The following is a 24,372-nucleotide window of genomic DNA, read 5'->3' as shown; positions in this document are numbered from 1 at the left end:
GCGTCAGCTGGCGTTGATTCTCTCGTCCTCGTCGGCCACAAAAGAGACCGAGGTAAAACTAGGTCGTCGTCATCGGCCACAAAAGAGACCGAAGTAATACTGGGTCGTCCTCTGTAGCTTTGTGGGATTTTTAATCTCTGCCGGTCCGAGCTCGCCGCTGTCGAACAGTTTCTTCATCTGCTCATTGGAAATGAGTTTTATAAACCTGCGAGCCAGCGAGCCAGCGAGCCATTGCGAGCCAAAGGGCGAGCCAGTGCGAGCCATGCGAGCCATGCGAGTCATGCGAATCATGCGAGCCCTAGAAAAAATGTTAAGATTTTTTATTTGTTACATTTATATTCACATGAGAACAAGAACAAGAGCAACGGAACAAAATGAATAAGCTCGCAATATTAAATTCTTACAATATTAAATTCAAAGAGAAGAGACAACCACATGCAGCAGTCAGCCAACCGACATATCAATGAATGACAGGTGCCAATGGATACCATTCACCTACCCATTCGAGTAGCGGTGGGCGGTGGAGCCGTACGTTTCTCTCAGAAAATTTTCTTTACTTTAGTCTTGAACCTTAATAAATTTTTGACGCATTGTTTTTATTTTTTGCGGATCCTGGGCGATTTGAATACACAAAGTTTTCTCCAAACAACAAAAATGTGAAACAAAGAAAAAAATTCATCACACTCAGGGCAGCCATTACTATGACGCAAGACTTGGCTCGATGTACAGATGTTTAGAGCATTTTTTAATATTTGCCGCACCAGCAATAGTTCTGGTAACCGAAGCGAGATTAGGATTTTCTTTTGGGAATATTTCAATTGTAGGCACTTTTGTAGCTAAATTTAAAATTAATTTCCCAGGGAAAGAGAGAGTACCCTGGGAGCGAGGTTGTACTCGTTCCCAGGGTCATCTCCGCTTTCAAGATGGCGGGCGGGCGGTTTATAGCGATAGTTTAGTGATAGTCGGGCGCGAGATCTATGTTTCTTGGTGAAAAGTCGACGACCTCCCAGACCAATTGAAAAAAAAAATACTCGCAAAAATGACTCGCATGACTCGCATGACTCGCATGGCTCGCACCCCGGCTCGCAGATTTAGCAGACCCATTGGAAACTGGTTTCTTACCGTTTCGCATGGACTACGCCAGCAACGTTGTCCGTTTTTCTGAGTTCTTTTACAAATGCACTAATGCTTTATTTGCCTTAGTAAAGCGGGGTCAGATATAATGGAAAGCGGTTGAATTGTTGAGCGGCGGTGACCGAAGGAAACAATCAACTGGCGGCTCTCAGATGGTTCACTGATGAACTTTTGTAAACTGACGTGCCATCTTTCTTACTTGCAGACGTGCAAAACCTCTCAGAAAAAACTCTCAGAAAAACACTCAGTTCTTCTTTTGACATTTCTTCTACTGGTTTCGAAAATTTGGTGCCACCAGCAATCTTACATCTCGTTCAGTTTTTCGGGCCGTATTTTTGTTTTCTTGTTCTAAAATAAATTTTTTAACTGAGCAAACAGAAGCAAACCTTCCCTGGGCCATTTTTCAAAGCGTGCGGGTTTTTGTGCAACGGCTGACGCTCTCCTCAGTACGTTCATTCATCATAAGTGAAATTTCGTCGTTTGCGTTGCTGATTGGACGAACGATATTTTTTCATTGTGAAATTTTGTCGTTCGTGCTCCTGATTGGCTCCATTTAGAGTCAGTACGAATTTTATTCACTATGATTTTCGTGGTAAATCTCAGTACCAATGAAGTAAATAAACAATAGCCTCCATTTGGCGCGAAAATTTGCCCGAATATTTGTCCGCGGACATTATCTGTTCCGAGAAGCGTTGAACGATTCCTTATATGACGCTTTATAATCCATCAAATATTTTCGCTCTCGCGCGATTGGTCTAAACGCGTCACGTGACCGAGTATTCCCCAGCTAAGACTGGGGAATATCCGAGAATATTCCCTAATTTTCAAAACTACGCGCGTTGCAAAAAAGATTTGAAGAATAATAAACACAATACCCTCCATTTGGGGCGAAAATATGCTCGGATATTTGTCTCTGGACATTATCTGTTCCTCAGAGCTCAGAGTTTTCCTCGAGCGTAGCTCGAGGACGTTCTCTTCAGTGGATAGCATTCAGATATTTCTTAGCTGGGGAATACTCGGTCACGTGACGCGTTTAGACCAATCGCGCGAGAGCGAAAATATTTGATGGATTATAAAGCGTCATACAAGGAATCGTTCAACCAATCAGATTGCTGGAAACTCTTTGTTCAGCTCCGAAATTATACTAAATATACATATAACCGTAAGCTTCGAAGCCAAGTTAGAATTTTGATATATTGAAATTGGCCTACTTGTCTCAGGACGCAGTATATCTATTTAACCTCCTGTGCAATAAACGTCGATTCAGCGATTAAAGTTGAGGATAACATTCCTTAGCAAAAATAATGTTCTGTAGACTTACCCATTGACCTATTTTGTACTTATAGGGTTCCAAAGTGGAATGAACTTTTGCACTGGCAACGCTTTGACAAGGGGCTTGATGCTGTTCTCCAGGAAGAAGACCGCCGCATACTACCTCACTTTTTAAAGATTTCCCTTCAGCAAACCATTCTATTCTGTAAGTCACATTCAACCACTTCTCTATCCCTTTAAAAATGCTGGCTTTACACACCAATGATACTTCCACCTCTTTATCATCCAGGTAAGTAATTGTAGGATCTCCGAGGTAGTCACTGGAAAATTTTGTTGGCGGGTCTGACCAAAAAAAAATATAGATATATGACTATATATATAAAAAAAAACTGGGGCTGAAGGCATCTCTATACATCCATAAATCTCAAAGTTTCTTCAAAAAATCTTGTTGTATGGTCAATACAAATTTTCCTATACGGAACTCTTTCTTATTTCTCTTTTTTCTCCCAGAAAACCCTCCTCAAACCCCTCTACCCCCCTAGGGAAAAAGGTTCTTACGGACCCAAAATGCTCGTTGAGTCGTACATGTATGTCCAGAAATGGAGAGTGATCCACCACTATAGCAACAAGTATTCAAGTTAGTCTGTAGGTTAACAGTGCTCAGAGCTCTGTTGGAACAACGACTTTCACACTAGACATGTTTCTTTCGCCGCATGTGCCATTTGTTTTTGTTTTAACCACATTTTGACGTCATCTGTGATCTCTTTCTGAACAAACGCAAGTCAACATGGAATCTATTTGCTAATGTGCACTCATAGCTAACACCTATACATAATGTACTCAATTACATCAATTTCGAATGAATTGATAAGCCAATCTAAGGCTACAAAATGCACATAAGAAACACTTATTTTCAAGCAAAAAATCATTAAACATCTTTATTTGTTTCAGCTCTAGTGACCTTCTCTGCAATTCTGTCTACTGGGTAAATTTTGTAGCTCTGACCTGTGGAGAAGAAAGCTTAAGCTTTCGATTCGATCTGACGCAGCTCGCCCTGTTCCATTCAGTGAAACCATTATTCAAAAGCCTTGATGCACTTATATTCACGAAAAAAAAATCACTTACACGACGCACTATTACAATATTTTTTCTTTTTTTTTTTTTTGTAACGAGCAGAATGCTTTTTCTTGACACTAATCCACACATTACAATGGCGTGGCCTTTTACACTGACCTTTTTTATGTAGACACGCACTCAAATTCGTCTTTGCAAGTTACAAATGCTACCAAATCAGTTTAGCGATATCAGACTACATTACAATGGCCAACAACGTTAAAGTTTTCCAGAAGGAAACTCTTCCTCCACCTCCCATGGTAAACGGACAGGAAACTATTTATTATCTTACGTCGTATGTGTAGTGTAACTTGAACTGGGCGCACGCGTCCCGACACGTAAGCGCGCGCGTGTCCACTCGTGTATGCACAAAAATATTGCGTTTTAGTTGGTTTATTAACATAGACCCTAAATTTCTATAAAACCTATAAAGAAATCAAGCATTTTGATAATCAAAGGCGAAAAACGATATTGTCCTTTAATCTTGCCACATGTTAGCACCGTGAACTTATTCCTATCACGTATAAACGGCTACGACTTACCGAAGCACTTTGGAAATACACCTTCCTTTCCGTAAGGACATGGTATCATGTCACCTATAAAGATAGAATTTGGACCGATTAGAAACTGCAAACAAAATTAAAGCAGACCTTATTACTGTCATTCAAACAGCACAGTGGTATCTAAATGGTGAAGAGAACATTATTTAACATGATATATTTCTCACCAGCGCAATAGGCAACTGCGCAATAGTAGGGTGGCCTAAGATAGTACACGTAGTAGTCGCCACAGTTTTTAACATTTATGTTTAAGGTGTCGTCGCAGTCGACGCCAAAGCTGTTGATGCATGCTTGGCGAACAACATTTCCTTCTGCCACTGTTGGATGGCGACCGTTTAGCCAAATAGGGTCATGAGTTCCGCAGTGATATTCTGGCACTGTCTTTTCTGGCATCATCACCTTTCCGCCAACATCACTTGTGAAGCGATACCATCCCGATGGCAAGCCGCGATCACACAAGTAACGCTGTCCCTGTTGCCATTTGCTCTTGATGCTGCGCCGAGGCTCGTTGATCTCTTTGTAAGTGGCGTTGCTACAACAGTTGTTGCAATTTGCTGTCTGGCATACGCAGACGTTCAGGTAGACTGCGATAAGGAAGAAACTCAGACAGGCAGGCTGACTGAAGCTCATCATGTTAGATCGCATGTTAATGCGTACAGTCCCAGGTTCTTAGTTGATTTGATCAGTTCTGGTTTGCAAGAATACACCAAGGAGGAGGAAGGAATGAAGCTCAGCTCGAAGTTTATTCTCAAGTGGGCTACGATTGGTCTATTGCTTAGTTGACGTCAGTTGTATGCTTGTATTTCACGAACTTATCGGGCCTTCGTCACGCTATCTCGCTTTAAAATCGAATGGGCCAAAAAAAAACCTTACACAAACCTGACCATAGGCTAAGCCAAGGAAAACATATTCGTATCAAAAAGACTAGTGCAGGTTTCTTTATTCAAAGGATCAGTTGTAATAAGCTTATAGTAAGCTTCAAGTTCTGCGTCGCGCCGTGCGAAGCATAAGAGACCCATAGGAGTTAGGCATCGGAAATTCGGGTTTTTTCAGTCGGTTAAGTATGAGTAATATGTTGATTGTACAGCCTTGGAGATAATGAAAATCAAGTAAATCAATCGAAGTTTTGTTTGCCTTGAGTAATAGCTCTCGCCTTGGCTGCAAAGCTTCTGAATTTAACTGAATGCCGCTGAGGGCGAAAAATGTAGCTCACTTGACTGGCCGCTTTCTTGCTATCGGACTGGTGCGTGAAACAACGCACACAAAAAGAAAACGGCGCGAATCACAGTCATCTCTACCTTATATGAGCTATATAGTATGTGAGTCTTATTATATGCGCCCTTTTGATCGGAAATACGGTTTACATTTTGACCGCTTTTGTCTGAGCGGAGAGTATTGTTTGTGCGTTCTGGTATGTTCTATGATACGATTCATCAAATAAATTATCATAGTTTTCATTATAAAAAGTAGTCCGAAAAAGGGAGTAGTAAGGCACCCGTCAATGTGTGACGACTGGAAAGTGCTAGAAACTGTTATCGGCCAACATATGCTTGTCAGGGTTCATTGTTATTTTACCTAACCATTCCAAATAGAAATAGACTTCCGACCTCGTCAGGCGACCTCGTCGTAGCTCTAATGTTATAGCGCATGTGCAAGGTGTAATGTAAACTACAATAACATAATCTAAAAGCATTTTATCTGTTGAAATGTGTTGTCTGATTTGTCTTGAATAACTGTCGGCTTATGTACTATTAATAGATTGATTAAAAGAAGCTCGCGTCCTCGATCATCTTTTTGCAGAACTTTGTGGCTTAATGGGTGGATGCCATCCAGTTTAATTCGCAATCAAAACATCTAACGAAAGGACATTTTGAATTGCAGGTACCAAAGCCCCATTTTAATTTTAAAAGCAAAACGAAAAGCAAACTAAACAAGCGGTGGAATTTGTTTGAACAGGTCAGAACAAATGCCTTGTCTAAAAGCTTAATGCTGTAAATTCAGACTAATAAAAATGCAAAGCACGAGCTCGAGCTGTCAAGGAGGTTAAGGGTGTAAAACTTCAGACCTCGGGAAAACTGAGGATTTTCATTAAAGGCATAACACCAAGGATTTTGACCATAGTTAGTAACAAATACCGGTCTTTACATTGTACATATGGGTTTGATTATTATGGCATCAAACCTTTAAAATATCTTCAATATATGATAACATTCTGAGACAAAGCCTCCTTGCGTGCCTGTTTTGAATATTTGATATATTCACATGAGGTTTTGGGGTCAAAACTCCGTTATTAGGTTTTTATTTCAAATTGCCGGAGGAGCTTCCTAACCAATTTAGCTTATGCAATATACCTCAAAAATCACCTCACGTTTGTTTGAAACTCTCATCAGTTAATAGTAGTGCACGTTTAATAGTGTGCACGTTTTTAAACGTTTGAGAATTACATCCTAAATTCTAATCACTATTTTCAACATGCTCTGAAGAATATCTTATCAGTGAATACGTGGGTACCCCTGAGAATTTAAAGTTCGAACAGAAATCGATAATTTTACATCGTTAAAAGGAGACATCTAATGATATAAGCCTAGTTCATGGCAGGAGACTCGTTCCTTCTTTTGTTTGTTTGTTTGCCCCGCGCGCCCACCCGCGCGCCCAAGGAGCGCGCGAGGAATTACGTCGACTACGGGTATTTGCACTGGACTTAAAATTGCGTGACGAAAAGAAGATTGAAACAGGGACAGGGGGACTGCTATAATATCTCATTTTACAGTAGAGGTAGCTCCATTAGGTTCCATTGTAATAGTTCACGGTGCGGCGCAAGCTAGCTAGTGTAAGTTATAGTATGAAAACTTGTTTTCACGTTTGCTTTACTCCAGGTCTTTGAAAACATCTGTCAAGGTGACGATGAAATAATTTTCTAAAATCGAGAGTAGCTGAGTGTCGTGGGACTAGGGTGGTGGGTGCACGTCGTGGGTCGTGGGTGTGGTATTAAAAAGAAAAAAATGTAACAACAACAGCAGCAAAATATAATAACAATAAGATTGCTAAAAAGCTAAGTAAAAAAAGTAAATTTATCAAGTAAAATGAACTAAAAATTATTATATATATAGAATAAATAGTAGCAATATACAAACATCACGTCTCAGCGACGACACAACACCATTATCAAATCTGGATTGTATTATAATCGGTATCTTCAAATTTTTATTATTAAACCTTCAAAGAAAATTGATAGTTTCAGCGCACTGCCTGGAGAAGGAACTGACGTTGAATGTTTGGAACTATTGGCCAAGGTTACCATAGACTTCGTTTTGGTTTCTCAGCAGGTTATGCACTCTAAGCCAAAGGAGCATTGAGGCAATACGTGGGTAGTAATAATAATTTATGACACGACAACTAGAGTTGTTTTAGTGAAATTTTCTAAAAAAAATAAGTGCTTCACTAAAATGAAAGCAAAATGTTTCACTGTGACAAAATCACGTTTAAGGGCTTTGCCCACTTCTGTTAGTGCGCGCACGTTCTGCGTGTCACACGCAAGGAATAGTTACACGCCAAGCGCGATCTAAGGTTGAAACTGACGTAATTAACTACGCTACCAAGTGCGCGACTAATATAAAATGAAAGATAATCTTCCTGCTGTGACCAATTGAAGTTTACTGAACCTGTACTAAAACCAGGAACACCAGACTAGCAGCATATTGCAAACCAAAAACAGTTAAAGGCTACAGGCTACCAAACTGACTGTTATCCGTAGAAAATTTTATTGAAATCCAATTGTGAACATGCAGCAGCAGATACCATGGTGCGCAAGCAAAACAAGTGCAAGAGACGCAAATGTTTGACTAACTGAGGAGGTGACAGCAGAAAATGCAACGGGCACCGAAAAAGGTTTTAAAAAATGATGAAAGCAATTTATTCAATCTTTAAGAACGCGTGGTTAACCCTGCATTTTATAAAAGAGTAAAAAACGTTCCCTGGTAAAATTGTTTAAAATTGTGAGCTTTCAACAGCCAGTCTGCTGTCTTCGACGGACAAAAATGAAATGATAAAATAGACCTAAGAATTTTGAATATAACAAGCGAATGGCATATATTAAATAGAATACGTGTGAAAGAATGTGAGAATGCTAAAAGTGTAAAATTAGCGTTCTTTTAAAAGAATGTTATATTGTCCCGGCAGAGGGCACGAATTGTTGTCGGCCTCGACAGGTTTCGCTGTGTGCCAGGATTCCAGCGTCTTTCTAATGCGGCTATTGCCTTTGTCAATTATCTCAGCATTGTTAAAGTCGATGGTGTGATCAAAGGTCCAGGCATGTTTCGCTACATTGGAGCCTTTAGCACATTGTTTAGTATTTCTGATATGTTCTTTTCACCTTGTACTAAACGATCTTTTTGTCTCGCTGATGTAACTCCAGGGACAAGACCCACAAGGGATTTTGTAAACGACATTTCACTGGTCGTCGACTCGAGGTCGAAACTTGGGAACAGGGAACTCTTGTAGTAGTGTCTTGATTGGCTTGTTGGTTACCCGAATATCATGACTTTTGAGAATTCTAGAAAGAGGTTCGGTGATGCCTTTGATGTAGGGAAGGACCGCGAAGCTCTGACTATTCGTTGGGTCAGCCCAACTGAAGAACATCCCAACTAGTTCTTCAGGTGAAGGTGTATGTTGGAGGAGTCAAAGATTTCTTTCTTATGATGTCAGCAGTGACTTTTTGTGAGTAGCCATTAGATTGTAACGCGGTGATAATGCAATCAATTTCACGGGCTTTTCCAGCTTTCGAGTTTGGTAGTTTTAGGGCTCCATGTAAAAGTGTCGCTGCAGTGCTGATTTTGTGCTCTCTGTCATGATGTGAGCGGAAATCAAGATATCTGTCCGTGTGCGTGGGCTTCCGATAGACATGAATGTTGAGCCTCTCATTATCGCGAGAAATAAGGGTGTCGAGGAATGGCCATTAGATTCGTGCTCGATGGTGAAGGAAATATGCGGGTCGAGAGAGTTTAGTTAGTCATGAAAAGAAGTAACTGCATTCTTTTTGATGACAGAAAAACTGTCGTCTACGTAACGTTTCCAGATTTTGGGTGGAACCGGGGTTGAATCGATTGCTGTTTCTTCAATTTCCTCCATACATAAGTTGGCTACTACAGGGCTGACAGGGCTACCCATAGCACAGCCGTGGATTTGTTTGTAGATGTCGTCATTGTAAATGAAATAATTGCTGGACAGCACAAAGTTTAGTTTCCTAAACTTTGTGCTGTCCAAGTTAACAAAAGATTTAATGAGCAGGACAATGGCTGTACACGTGCATAATAATTCCTTGCACATTTCTTTGCCGTCTTCTGTAAAACAACATCGTGAAATGACCAAATTATGCCTTGTGCAGGTGGAGAATGTGAACTGCGACGGATAATTCTTAAAATGTATATTTTGAGTTTCACGCGGTGTTTCATAACAAGTTTCGAGTTTTGACAAAGAGAAACAAACTAAATGAACTTAGAGTATCGCGAGATTCATAGGTAAAATGTCAATTTATTTTTTAAATCGACGTTGCCCTTGACGTCGCCGTAACTCCTTATTACTGGGTTCGGCGTTGCGCCTGACTGGTCGAGTTAACAGTGTTTTACCTTCTTGCTTAAAGTCAGTTGACAGAAGGTCATGTAATTATTCTCAAAGCCAAAAGGATAAGATGGTTTATATACATATATATAAAGATATCAAAAATAATGTAACCGAGTGTCTTCCAGTAGGTAATCATAGTTAGAAACGTTCGGTTTTAACTATTTTACCATTTCAGCCTTGTATACACACTTGCAAGAGTCTACAATATTATAATATAAAACTTACGCACGCATAATTTTTCTCCATTAGAAGAAATATCACATATTTACTTAAGACACTCTCTATCTGCCTTTGAAATTCTATAATAGCAAGCAAAAGGAAAATTAAACTTCACTGCATGGCCTTATTCCAGATGCCAATCTCATCATGGTAAACAGCATCATCTAAGATCCCCATTTCGTCAGACTGGCCAGTGTCGTTTGAGACACCTACATCCTCATAGCGAGCAGCCTCGTTTGTTACGCCTAGCCCCTAAAAGCGAGCTTCAATAAAAGAGATTGTTACTTCCCCATAGCGACCAATTTTTTATCTTCCAACTCATATTTCTCATCCCCGGGCTCTAGGCATCTGGTTCCAGAAACTCCTCTGCTTCGCCTTTTTGCGACTCTGGCAGCGCCGAACCAGGTAAATAGCGATGATACCAAGGAGAAAAATGAGTCCGCCACAGAAAATGTCAATAACAACTCCAAACGGGAACATTGTTTCTGTTTTTGTCGTGACAATTTTGATGACAACAGAGAAAAAAAAAAAGACGTTTGCATATTTATCATTTTTTTTTATAAAATTCAATGACAATTCTATTTATTCGAACACAAAATTTAATAAGACTTTATTGGGTTTCAATTATCTTATGCATAATTACATAAAAAAAAAACTACTCTAAAAGATAAAAATAGAATAATAAAGGCAAGAAAAGGTATAATACCCAAAGGGGCAGGCACGAACGAGACCAAAGGACCCATGCAAGGTGCCGCCCAAGTAGAAAATTTAGTTAAAAAAGCTAAAAAATTACACAACTGTATCAAGATAATTATATGACTATCAAACCGACCACATATCAAAAAAAGCATATGAAAAATGCAACTGGCTAAAGTTAAGTCTACTCACAAGCCAAGTGGTCAGTTATACCGGCTATTATCTCCTGTTTCTGTAGCATGAAACGACTAGGAGTATTTCTAACAACCTCTCACCCCATTGCGGATGGGAGGGGAGAGGGGGGGGGGGGGGGGGGGAGAGAGGAGTTACCCGCAATCATTTATATAATGTCCGGTACCCATAAATATAGCTTGGTCGGGAAAGGCACTGTAAGAGAGTAACATTTTTGCTCATGAACAAAACACAATATCCCCGGGTGGGGAGAAATTTATACTGCTTAGTATGAGGAGGGACACTCACCCGCACCAGTTAGCTCTACCCAACCCAACATGCAATAAACGCATTAACATAATAATAGATCAAATTCCTATCAATAGTAGTAAGCACTGAACGTTGTGATTTTCCGGGGTTAACGATGCCAAACTAGGCTAGATAACTTTGTTCCCTCTTACCTGTTTATGATCTTGAGAAAATTATGTTTACTCTACAATATTTTTCAAACAGTAATATCACAATAAAGCACAAGTTAGAGCGAAACGAGACGAGGCGAGGCGAAGAAAAAAGCGAGTAAACAGCAAACAAACAGACAGAAAAACAGATAAACTAACAAGCAAAGGAAAAAATAAAAAAACCCGACATTCGTGCAAACAAGGTATTACTGAAAGTAGTAACTACTGCCCTTTATACTAGTCTAATTACCAAATTGTCTGTTTTCTTAATAAGAAACAAGAAACCGAAGCATGCAGAGTCAATGTTTTAGCGATCATAAACTTTCGACGCTGTCACAACGTCTCTCTCAAGTGAATGTGGTGGGAATCTATTTGTCATGTAAGCTTGGGTGGGTGAACCAAGTCACGTGCCAAAACATCCCCGTACAGGGCCGGAATTTCAAATTCATGGTCTCGATTGAGCGTTATTCACACTCTAATTTGTAGATGATGGAATCTTAAGAATGTACAAGCTGTGTTCTGAAGGTGTAAAGGTACATGGTAGGTGTTTATACCCTTCTAACGGAAGGCGCGAGCGATTTTTTCCGATACACCTTGTACATAGGGGAGAGGAACACTCGAAGTGTGTTGCTGTTGACCTGTACTCGTTGCTTCCTGGCTTCGGGAGGAGAATTTGTGAGGCCTTGGAAATTCTGTGGCAGTTCCTGAAGCTCAATCGTGACCGTGGATTTGAACTCCCGGCCCTATACGGGAGTGTTTTGGCACGTGACTTGGTTCACCCAAGCTCACGTGACAAAATAGAATCCCGCCCCCACATTAACTTGAGAAAGACGCTGTGACAGCGTCGAAAGCTTGTGGTCGCTAAAATATTGTCTCTGCTTCGGTATCCTGTTTCTTCTTATGTCTACTGAAGAGTCGGGAAACATATCTTTACTCAATTTGTCTGTTAAGGGAGCTCAGTCACGGTATTTTGAGTTGTTTTGGCCACAGACAAAATTACCTTTAAATGGTTGGAAACCTGAAAATAACAATTTAATAAGATAGAAAAACACCTACGAGATAATGGTTAACCATAAAGGAACAAGGATTGCTAAGGATGGAGAAGATTAACACGGATTACAAACGACGAATTTAAAAAATTGAGGCTAACCTTTTCGATATGTGCAAACTGTGATGTAGCCCCTTTAAGCCTGGTTCTCATATGCCGCCGGCACGGCTTGTGAAACACCGTTACGGCATATGTGAACATTTATCGCCGAATAAACAATCTGTCCCAGGCACTGACCGCCACCTTGCCCGCGAAGCTGAGCTTAGTTCAACTTCGTAGGCTAGCCGGTGGCTGTCGACGATTGTCGGCGATGAAAATATTTTATGTAAGCATCATTGCGGACTCAGCGTACTTGAGTAAGACGATTCGATCCATATTTACAGGTAGAATGGTTGAAAATTGCGCCAATTCGAAATGCATTTCGCGCCAATTTGAGTTCGTCGGCGATCCATCGCAGATGCGCCGGGGAACCCACTGGAACAGATCGCCGTACGTTGTCAGTTGCAACCGGCAACTACGTCGTAGGTAGGTCGGCGGGATATGAGAACCAGGCTGGTTTTACCTTTCGCGATGTAAAACGGATCGCTATTTCTCTGGTACTGACCACACTTTGCTTAAAGAGTAGGTAAATTTAGGGGCTTTCCATCTTTTTTGTCTCTCCACGACCCTGTTGCTACAGTGAGTATAGTTTACATCAAGGGCACTTCTGAGAGCATCTCAAGGATCCTACAGCCCTACAACATCCGTGTAGCCCACAAACATACAGTTACATTACGACATTTGCTGATCAACTTTAAAGACAAGGACGAACCCAACGACAGACAGGGAGCCGTTTACAAGATCAAATTCTCCGACTGCCAGACTTCCTACATCGGTGAGACTCAGTGGCAGAAACCTTAACACGAGACTGACTGAACATAAACAAGCAACGAGAAAGGGTGATGCCAATAATCACATTGCTTTACTGATCATCAAATGACTAACCACAGCATTGAGTGGGACTCTGCTCAAAGCTTAAGCTACAGTACAAAGTATTTTCAACGAATAACTCTGGAAAGCGCTGGCTGGTACACTAACTTAGAACAAACGCCTCTTAACAGATGTCAACAACTACCGGCACCTTACAAACGACTTATTTAGGACATAAGCAAAACCGACAAACGGACCTCAAGCAGTCCGACTTAATTTGACTGACAATAGACGGACATCATACAGACCGACTTTGACTACAAACAGACGGATCGAAACTTACTAGAACCGACCAATGACTGCTGACAAACTTTGCACGATTGTTCTCAGCCAATACCATCATGGCTAAACTGACCAAGCACTTTCAACGGACCAGACTTACAACGTCATTGACTGACTAACACTATTCACTTGACTCTGAAGATGACTTCTGTTCAGGTTTCCGAAGCGTCCCTCACCCGGAGGATCACACTAGAGACAGTAGACGATATACTTTATTTAAGTGTTCAAGTGTTTAGCACAACTGTGCTATTGGGAATACTGAGGCAAGCAAACAAATACTGTAAATTAAACAAAAACCTGTCAAAACGCCCATCTGGTGGGACGCTGACCAGTTGGTTATTTACAAGGCATGGAGAGGCTGAATCTGGATCCACGAAACATAAATCCATCAAATGGTAGGGAGGAGGATCTGAACTCGGGGCCTTCGCTAATTTACCCTGACTGAGTGGTTGACCTGGCGTAGCGATCAGATCGGATCCGTACATCTTTCTGTCTGTCTGTCTGTCTGTCTGTCTGTCTGTCTGTCTGTCTGTATATGTTCACTTGTTTGTTTGTCAACATGTCGTCCTGTCTACCCGTTTGTCCATCTGTAGGCCTGTCAAATATTGCCAGGACAGGCAAAAATAAAACAGACTGTAAGATAGACAAACAGACGACAGTAGAAAAAACAAAGCACTGCTCCCAGCGACTCATTCAGTATTTCATCTCGATGATTTACGGAACGCACGTCCCGGATTAGACCGATTATTCTCGCGGAAGTTATTGGCCTCGCGCACGATGTTGGTGTACAACTGCGTAACAAAAACGGTCTCACGCTAGATTTCTTATTATTTCTCGTCATCGTTAAAGCCAGTGGTCGTAAAACTTTGCAGAATTAAACTTCCATCTATGTGCACCCCAAAAAGCGAAATCTTCTGTCTGAAAGAGATTTATTAGAAGAACAATAACAAATTCCAGAAAGTGCCGTTTCCCCCCATTTTTTGATCAGAACGTAAAATTCATTATTATAATTTTTAATTTCTTAGTGTGAACAATTCAATCACTTCAAGAAGGTGGCTCCAAAGTGCACCTAAATTTTGCTTTAAAATGGTGGGACTCTTTCACTTGTGGTTGTATTTGTCAAAAAAATTTATTTAAAAAACTAGCGTGAGACCACGTTTTTAATCTCAAAACTTTGTCATCTTATCGCGCCTTTGTTCGCAGGTTTCTAGCCTGCGAACGCAGACGTATTTCCGGCTGTCACTTGGTTTCGCCGAAAATTAACGTCTGCGAACCCGAGCCAGAAAACGATTTCTGTGACGTAGGAATTCTAAGCCAATCACAGTTTAGCTCAAATAACCCCAGAACTACTGCGCGAGGTATTCGCTGCGACACAGGGAGCCCTCACATCCGTTTAGAATATGAATAAAAGATTAACCTACCTTTATCGCGCGTGTTTTGTGTTTTGTGGCAGCCATTTTGAATTTTTAATACGCGGTCTGCTAGTGCGAAGTCTGAAACCGAAATTACGGCTCCGAGCGATTTCCGTAATTTCGGTTCCAGACCTCGCACTAGTAGACAGCGCGCGTGTTAAAACTTCAAAATAGCCGCCACAGAACACAAAACACGCGCGACGAAGGTAGGTTAATCCTTTTTATTCATATTCTAAACGGATATGAGGGCTCCCTGTGCTGCGAGGAGCACTCGAGTTACATTCTATCATGGAATCTGATAAGCCAAGGAGAAACGAAAGTCATTACGTCATAGAAATCGTTTCCTGACTCGGGTTCGCAGACGTTATTTTTCGGCGGAACCAAGTGGCAGCCGGAAATACGTCTGCGTTCGCAGGCTAGCACGTTTGGAGCACTTTTTTTCCTTTTTTGCCTTTCGCGCGAATTTTGCGTTTTGCCAATCGCGCCTCCGGCATCGCGCATTTTTTTTTGCCTTTCAGGCCCGCGCTATTTTTGCCATTTTGTCGTTTTGCTAATTTTGTCTTCTGGGCGCTTTTGCCGCTTGAGTTAAGGAATTTTGCCTCGCTGGCGACCAACACCGTAATAAAGGCTGGAGTACGCGAACAATGCAAAGTACTGACAAAAAGCCGAAGCGAGCATTTTGTGATACTTTTAGTGATGTTATTTTCACAGGCGAATGCTCAGTTAAGATTGAACGTTATCCTCGTCGATCCTTCCGCAAAGTTGGCGAACAACACCGTAATATTAAAAGGTCAACCAAGACATCGATGTTTTGTTTTGTTTTGTTTTGTTTTTCTTCATTCGGAAACCTTTCAATCCCAGTCTAACTCGACTCGTCCATCCATTTCCTTATTTGGACATAACTTGGGCTTGTCAATAACAAAATGGCCGCGATGAACACGAAATGGACAAATGCAGGGAAGATGCTTGCTTAGTGCGCGTAAAAAGAAATAAAAAAAAAGACATAAAATGATTCGTTCTGTCATTTTCTCAAGGTCGCAGGGTTGGACAAAAATTGGACAAACGTGTATTTAAAGTTACATCGTTTCCAAACCGTTGGTAAGTACTCTGACAGCGTAACTTACTAGCATGTGGCGTTCTCTAAAGTTTGCGTTCAGGAGAATGCTTTTCTCCATTTTTGTGATTCGAAAGAGCTCGTTTAACAATAATTTGCAACGCCTTCCCTTGCGAAACATTTCATATGGTTAAGGAAGCTAGCTTACATTCGGAATTGAACCAAATCATTTTGATGGACTCGGAATAAAGGCAAAATACGCAAAAAGACAAAAGGGCGCGATTTTTTTGCTGGCCCGAAAGGCAAAAGCAAAAACCACCAAAAGGAGTAACGTGCGCGATTTTGGCAAAAAAGCAAAATTTGCCAAAAAGGCAAAAATGGCAAATCGCGCCTGCAATGAGCGCGATAAGAGTAGCGTAAAATACGGCCTGATGTATTACGCTACTTGCGAAGTTTAGAATGAAGAGTATGTGTTATTTTGACTCCTTATAAGAAAGGCACAAGCGCTTTTGAGACATAACTAAGATGGAAGGAAACTACATGGAAATCGCTACAAGATGGTGCCCATTTGAAGAGAAAAGGCGTATTGGCTATCTAATTGGCTCTTCCTAACAGGATGATTTGCATTCCCTGGTGAATTCACAACATTTTCGTATTTTGGGTACCGAAAATTCTTCGCAACTTGCATGTAATGAAAAGATGGCCTCCTCAGCAAAGAATTAGAAATTTTAATTCCAGCGCGTGTTTCTTTTTGTTTTTCTTTTTTTTTTTTCGGCGCGAGGAAGCCATGCTTTCAATAATATTCAATATTATGGCACATGGTCATAGTGACAATTCCTTTCACCGACCAACTCAAAGTTGGAGAACGCTCGGATTTTGTCTACCGCCAACTAGTGAGATTAGTCCAGTATTCTTGAAATTGTACTTTTCTGGAGAGTTCTGCTGATTGTATTACAATTTTTCTGCGCTCAATAGTTGCGAAATGCGAATCGAATGAAAACGGTCAATTTTCAGCCCAGTGGGGACTCACTGAATTAACATGGTCCCAAGGTTAAATCGGACATGCTATTTCAAGGGGAAAAAAAGCCCAGCCTAGCAGAGTTTATTTTTCTAGCCTTTTCGAAGAGATACGATTTTGTTCAGTCAATTTTTGTGGACGTTTTCTCTTAACATAACTCGAGATCAGCAAGAAATATCTAGCTACGCATTTTCCTATCGATTACGAGTTAAAACTCGGTGAAAGGAAGCACTTGAGACATTATTTTTTTTTTCAGTGTGTATCAAAGATTCCCAGAGTTGTGTTTTGTAGCATTCTCACGATATCGCCAAAAATACAATAGCAGGAAATTAATCTCATAAGTTCCCTCAACAATCCAGTTTGGGTCCAGTTTGTAGCCAATTGATTACAAATTGTTTTCAACCTGCTCATACTCTCTCTATATAAAGCGGGTATATTCGAGGGTTGACCAATATACACGAACTGATACGACCCGTATGATGGCATGTTCCTTTTTGCACGGCTCGTAAGACTCGTACGGGTCGTGAAACAATGGTTTACGACTCGTTCAGTTAGTGAACTGTATATCATAGAGAGACTTGGAGCGTATATACAAGTCCATGACCCGTACGACTCGTACGACTCGTACGGGTCGTAAAACAATGGCGGTTTACGAGTCGTACAGTTGGTGAACTGCATATCATTAGCGAGACCCACGGTGTATATACAAGTCCTCGACCCGTACGACTCGTGCAACTCGTACGGGTCGTAAAACAATGGTTTACGAGTTGTTCAGTTGATGAACTACATTATTTACATGTATGCACAGCTGCTTACAATGCTTTCCCAACTTGATGTACTGGTTTCTTTTTGTTGTTCTTCTAAGGCCTACTCTGGGACCTTAAGTCGCCGTAACTTAAGGCGACTTTGGGCGATTTAGGGCGACTTTAGGCGACTTAAGCAAAATTGGCAGAAAAAAACATTGCGAGTTTAGGCGACTTAAGGCAATTTTAGGCGACTTAAGGCGACTTAAGGCGATTTAACGTGACTTAATTAAGTCACTAGAGTCTCAAATATCCAAGGCCGGGTTGTTCAAAGCCTGATTAAACTAACCCAGGATTAGAGAAAATTTTGATTATTTTCAATTTTGTAACTTTTCATTCCAGTTTTCTGTTTATGTTGTTTGTCTTTCAATTTTGAGTTTGATTCATTTTAAAACTACACAACCATAAGCAGTGAAAGATATTTTTATGCAAAAACAACAACAACAACAACAACAACAACGACAACAACAATATGTTACCTGGGTTAGCGCTAACCGGCTTTCGAACAACCTGGGCCAGATTTCAAACCATTAAAAAAAAAAAAAGACTATTAAAGAAAGAATTACCACAACAATGAACAGTTGCTACTATAAGAATAATGATAACAATAGACACCAGCAAGGTAGCATGAATATCATGTATCACAATAAAAAAAAATCAAACAAAACTAATGAAAATACATTCACAGTGACAAAAATTTTAATTCAAGATATCTTGATTTAATTTGAAATGTTTGTATATTTTCCATAAATTACTTAAACAACAGGGAAATTAAAATTAATTTAGCTCATTTACATGCATCTATTTTACAATGCTTCCCGAATTATAAAAATGGTTATCTTGGTAGACCTCTCTGCCATTTTTGGCATCTCCACTGTCAATTTCCGTCCTTTTCAGGGACCCAATCGATTTGTTGCTCTCCTGCCACAGTAAGGCAAAATATTCCAATACTATAATGAGTTCCGCATGTTAAGTTCCTTCGTAAGAACACTTCCTGTCAAATTTCACCAACTACTTTTCAGGCTCCAAAACACTTTGATGACCCTGGCAGTTCATACAATGAATCGAATCTTTTTAGAAGGTTTTGTTGATAAGACCACCAGGAAATACACCTTTCCAAACTTTCACTAGTTTCCACCTGACACATTACAAATGCCCAGAAAGACATTTTCAGAACGAAATACTAGAAATTGATACACACTGGTCTCCGCCATTTTGATTCTCCCAGTAACCCTTGTGCCGCTAACTGGTTTCCATGCTCCAAAGAGACGAGCCATCTGTACCACGAAAATTCGAGTTTTCTTGCTAAGTGTTCGGGTGATTTCAAATCACCCGATAATAAATTATTGTATTCAAATTTCGGAGAGTACTAGTTTGGCGATTTGTTTTCTTTCTTGTTTTTCGTAAACACCTGTCGGAGTAATCATACTCGCGTGAGCGCGAGTAGCTCACGTGAGCTCACGTGCACTCCCTTAGTCACGGGGCCAAACTAAGTCACGTGTTCCAAACAGTCGCCTGGCGGCCATGTTTACAGAGAGTTGATCACAGAGAATTTCCTACACCGATAGTAACAGTGGCGCAGTCCACGTAAAGTGCATAAGATGATGTGAATACCTGGCTTCATCAAATGTAGGAAAAGGATAGATAAACACTATGCTGCAAGTTGGTTCGTGCAATTACGAAATTCAAACGTTTACAGTTGGTCGAATGTGGAAATAAAATGCAAATAATGATTCTTGCTGGAGAAATGGCCTACTTTTGTCACTCTTTTACACTGGGTAAGTAAAGTATTTAAAGTGTAGACTCAGTTCGGCTCAACTGACTTTGGATGACCATATTTTTACGGCTCAGTGTAAAAGTGACCAGAAAGAATTGAGCCTTAACCCAGAAATATCTTTCTGTTTTTTTCTTTTCATCTTGATGATCTGGAACACCTCTCACTATTGTTGTTTATTGATTATACACTTAAGGTCTTCGGAAGATTTGATTCAGTAATGTACAAAAATTAATAAGCTTAAATGAAATTTTTGCAATATAGTCATTTGTTATATCTTTCCATATTTAATATATTTCCTGATGATAACACAGAGTGTCATCTTCTTTATTAACTCTTTTACAATGAAATACAAGAAAAAAATAAAACTTAATAGAAATTAAAAGCCATCTGTGAGAGAGTATACATCAGATTGTCATTCCTATTTAAATATTGTCCATGTGTAGAAATTATTCCTGCTAACATGGGGGCTAGAGAGGTGCAGGACTATAATAATATTAGGTTTTTTATATATAGGGGAGCCACAGCTTTGAGGCATAATACAGTAATTGGCGGTTCCTCAGCTTCTTAAAGGACCCTAGTCAGCCGCTTTTTTTTTTTTTTTGATGCCATCAAAATTATTGATATTGCATGGTGAGGTGAAGTCTTGTTGCTTTACTGTAAGTAGTGTTCCTGAAAGTATGTCCCTGTATCTTTAGTAGCTTCACAGTGATTTTCTTTGCTTTGACATGCTCCAAATAAAACTTAAAAGCCAACCTCTTGTATGTTAACAAAAACAAAGGTGTGGCTGACTAGGGCTCTTTTAAGGAGGGGTTTAGATGGCTCCAGTACATTGGGAACAAGTGTTAAAAAAAAAAAAATTAAAAGCACACCTACAATGTATTGAGGCTACCTCTGTTGCACCCTGCACCCTGCCCCCCTGTTCCGTAACCAGTACCCATTTATACATCTGGGTGAGGAGAGGCACTATGACTACTATGAGAGTATGAACACAATGCAATGATCCCCAATAGGGGTCGGCACCAACCATTGGATCATCGTGCCTCCTCCTCCATAGAGTTAGAGTGGGGCTCACCCTAACATGACAGTTATAAGTCTAATAACCTTCTACAGGGGCAATTTGAGTGTGTTTAGGTGACTTAAGGTGACTGAAGGCAACTTTAAGTGACTTAAGGTCCCAGAGTAGGCCTTCTTCCAGGTCTACCCACTCCTTATATGTATATTTTTACAGGGTCAAGAAAAAACAAACTGTAAATATAAAAAAATAACAATATTATATGCATTTAATGCAAAGACTAGTGTAGCCTACATCCTGACTGGAGATTTCTGTCCTGCTGCCAGCTCAGAGGACTTTCAGTTATCAGGCTGTAATCACTTATTGGAACTTTCAAATGCACTGTAATAGGAGGTGAAACTAACAATAATAATGATGATGATAACATCATAAATAATGGACTTCAATATTTCAATGATATTATACCGGGGGGGGGGGGGGGGGGGTACTCCCAGAAAAATTGGGTGGGGATGTGCGGCCCACTTCCCAAAACCCTTACCCTATTTATGACCAAAATTTGTGATATTCCCTACTGTATTTATGACCTGACCAAATATTCCATATTGTATTTATGACCTGACCCGTAAATTGAAACCCTCTTTCAGACCTGTGTTATAATTAGTTCCCTAGCTCAGACCAATGTTAAATTACCGTAAACATAATTTGTGAAGGGCTTTTGTTGATTTTCTTTTTGCTAATGATGGAAAAGTGGCTTCTTCTTAAAAACATAGTGATATCAAGGCTAGAGTGCAAAAACCATACCCTATTTATGACCAAAATGGCCAAAATCAGCTAAAATCGATACCCTATTTATGACCAAAAATTGCCATAAAACCATACCCTTTGTGGCCGCACATACCTATATAGCTCATATAAGGGAGTACCCCCCCCCCCCCGGGGTATTATAAAACTATGCAAGTATGAGATTGAGATGTCAGTATGACTTTTGAATTTCAAGCATGTTACATTACCAGATCAGAGTCCTAAGTCCTCCTTGTTACTGGCCAGTTTAGTAGTTAAGTCTATCATGTAATAAATTGATGTGAGATTGATGCATTAAGTCCCTACTCTCTTTCATTAATTCACTCTTTAGTACATCTGGGAGCAGCTTTACAATACACAGTCTGCACGAGATGTAGGTACTCTCTACAACTTGAGTCAACTTTTGGCTTAGTGAATGTTTCCACCAAGTTTGAGAGTGCCAATTCCCTTAATTGTTATCAGCAACGAAAACCTACTTGTGTGGTGCTTTCATGGAGTATGCTGGTCTAGAACGATTGGATGGCACTCCAAAGAAAATTACTTCCTCAGGCCCAAAGGACCTGGAAAGGTCATGGTTGTTTTGTGAATGAGTACGTGATGCTTGAATTTGATGTTAAAAGGCTCTGAGACAACAAAAAGAGCAAGCACTGCAGTAACCACTACATATGCTGAAGCTGCTGCTACAGAACCCAGGTTTCAGCAATCACCCATCCACTCAGCAGGTACAGAATTGAATACTTATGTAATTTATTACTGAGCCGTGTTTCCATCTCCATTATTTGTTAATCATTAGCTAAAGTTAACATTTTTCTTTGTCAGTTACAGAAAAAAAGAAACAGTTGTTACATAGCTTTGAAGTAGGCAGCATTATTGTTGGAGTAAGCAACTGATTTTGCTATCTTGCTTAAATAATGAGGTGAATAGCAAGCGGAGTAACCGGGGGAGATCATGAAGTAGATATTGATTTTTTGCTGGTAGCTGGGTAATTCTGATAAGCCTAAGAAGGGTAATTTTCTCTTGGCTTGGATCTAAAAGAGACAGCAATTAGCGGCTAATTACCTAAGGGGCTTGTCAGGAACAGACATGGGAGATGGTAGAGAAAGGGACAGCTAAGAGTAAGTCAAGTATATTAAACACCCACAAAATACTTTGAAATTAGGCAACATAATCATTTTGTGGACATTAACGCGATCATCACGCGATCACCAAAAAAAAAAAAAAAACCACGACGAGACACAACGGGGTCTATCTGGAATTAGTATCATCCAACTAGTGGACTAATGCAAATCCTGCATTTTAATTGGCTACACTACTAGAGGACTATTAGTAATAGTCCTCGAGTAGCGAAATTGTTGCAATCGAGCGTGACACTTTCTTTTGTTTTATTCCCACTATTTTACTCATTTCCCATTATTTTACTTACTATTTTATCAACTCGCATTTGCTAACTTTATGATTGCCTTTTCTGTCCGACTAGTTGGGTGACACTAAAACAAATAGACCCTTTGCCCTCAAGGGCCACGGGTCAATAGCCCATGAGGCGAAGCCGAATGGGCTATTGACCTGTAGCCCTTGTGGGCTACAAGTCTAATTGCTAAATAGTGTGTGAAATAGAAATATGTAAGGAATGCGGGTCTATCTACCCTGCATTCCTTACATGTTTCTATTTCACACTGTCAGGGAATCAACACTTGCAAAGCAATAGTTGTCAAAATCCGCCGCCGCAGCTGTCAAAAATAATTGTTGTCACCAGAAACACAGTGAATGCAGCGAAGATAGATTCGGATCATTTTATAGTAGCCTGCGTAGCTGGCGCTACAAAGCTGCCAAACAGAGCGGTAAAGCCTTTGCCGCTCGTTTTCGCGGCATCGTCGTTTCGTGCACACTGACCCAAATTGCTTTAGCGGCCAAGCTACACAGGCTACTGATCATGGGGACACCAAGAAATCGTTTCTTTATTTGAATCCATGAATGTGACAGTGGAGTGGAATTTCTCCAACTTGGAAATTCCCATTCTTCTCAATTTAAGAAAAATCCACTCCACATAATTTTTTACAATTTTGCCTGTCTCTTCTTCTGTGTGTAATAAAAATTTTTTTTTTTGAAAAAAATATGGGGTCACCGGCTTAGTTTAATTTTAAAGATAGATGCAATTGATGGCAAAGAGTGGGTCAAGTTTGTTGCTATGAAACAGGACAGTGCAACCTTAATTTATGACTTAAACACAATGAAAGGCACAGTGGAGAGTTACCTTTAAAAAAATAGCACAGCCATTCAAAACAATACAGTTCCAAGCACGAAAAATCGCACCTAGTTCTATAAGTCTCAAAAAAACAGAAAACTGTTTTGAGCCACCTTAATCTCACCCCCAATTACATTTTGCAGAAGACATGATTGTGATGACAAAAACAACATATGACTTCTTTTGACAGGAGTCTATTAATAGAACTCTCGTAATTTTGAAAATGAGTTAATAAATGTGCAAAACAATATGCATATAATAATACATAATAAACATTTTAAAAGCCTTACTACTTAAATTAAGCGCATGTAGCCATTTTTTAGGTTCATTGTTGTGTATTTTTCACAAAGATCTTAAGCGCAAAGGGAAGTAAGCACAGATTCACTGCCCAGAGCAAAGAGACCACCCATTGAACCAGGTGCATATTACATAGATTACATTTTATATGAAGTTAAATTTATGTAAGTACACTAAAAAAATGGTTTTGGCACTTTATTGTGAATGAATGAATGAATGAATGAATGAATGAATGAATGAGTGAATGAGTGAATGGATGAATGGGTGAATGAGTGAATGAGTGAATGAGTGAATGAGTGAATGAGTGAATGAGTGAATGAGTGAATGAGTGAATGAGTGAATGAGTGAATGAGTGAATGAGTGAATGAATAAATGAATACCGTTATTTAAGGGTCAAACTAAAATAGCAGTAAAA

General features: G+C 40.0%; 1 protein-coding gene, 1 long non-coding RNA gene and 2 pseudogenes across 2 annotated transcripts in view; 1 reads left to right on the top strand and 3 right to left on the bottom strand.

The window, feature by feature from the left end:
- LOC149103685 (von Willebrand factor D and EGF domain-containing protein-like) overlaps positions 1-4,859 on the bottom strand; it is a 52,795-nt gene extending 47,936 nt beyond the window's left edge. Inside the window, exons 1-3 of the mRNA XM_089273957.1 lie at positions 4,247-4,859; positions 4,062-4,115; positions 2,456-2,748 (exon numbers count right to left, since the gene is read on the bottom strand). Of these exons, the coding sequence (XP_089130083.1) occupies positions 2,456-2,748; positions 4,062-4,115; positions 4,247-4,724 (825 nt within the window). The 5' untranslated portion in view covers positions 4,725-4,859. The remainder of the gene's footprint in view (positions 1-2,455; positions 2,749-4,061; positions 4,116-4,246) is intronic.
- Positions 1-24,372, bottom strand: part of LOC149103671 (uncharacterized) — a 209,056-nt gene that overhangs the window by 52,897 nt on the left and 131,787 nt on the right. The gene's annotated exons all lie outside the window — the stretch shown is intronic.
- LOC149103684 (uncharacterized) lies at positions 8,220-9,245 on the bottom strand (annotated as a pseudogene).
- LOC149103683 (uncharacterized) lies at positions 11,746-13,705 on the top strand (annotated as a pseudogene).

This window comes from Orbicella faveolata, unplaced genomic scaffold, assembly GCF_042242905.1.
Source record: "Orbicella faveolata isolate gen_17 unplaced genomic scaffold, um_ofav_v1 contig_35, whole genome shotgun sequence".
In the NCBI taxonomy this organism is placed as follows: Eukaryota; Metazoa; Cnidaria; class Anthozoa; order Scleractinia; family Merulinidae; genus Orbicella; species Orbicella faveolata.
This window is presented reverse-complemented; position numbering and strand designations above follow the sequence as displayed.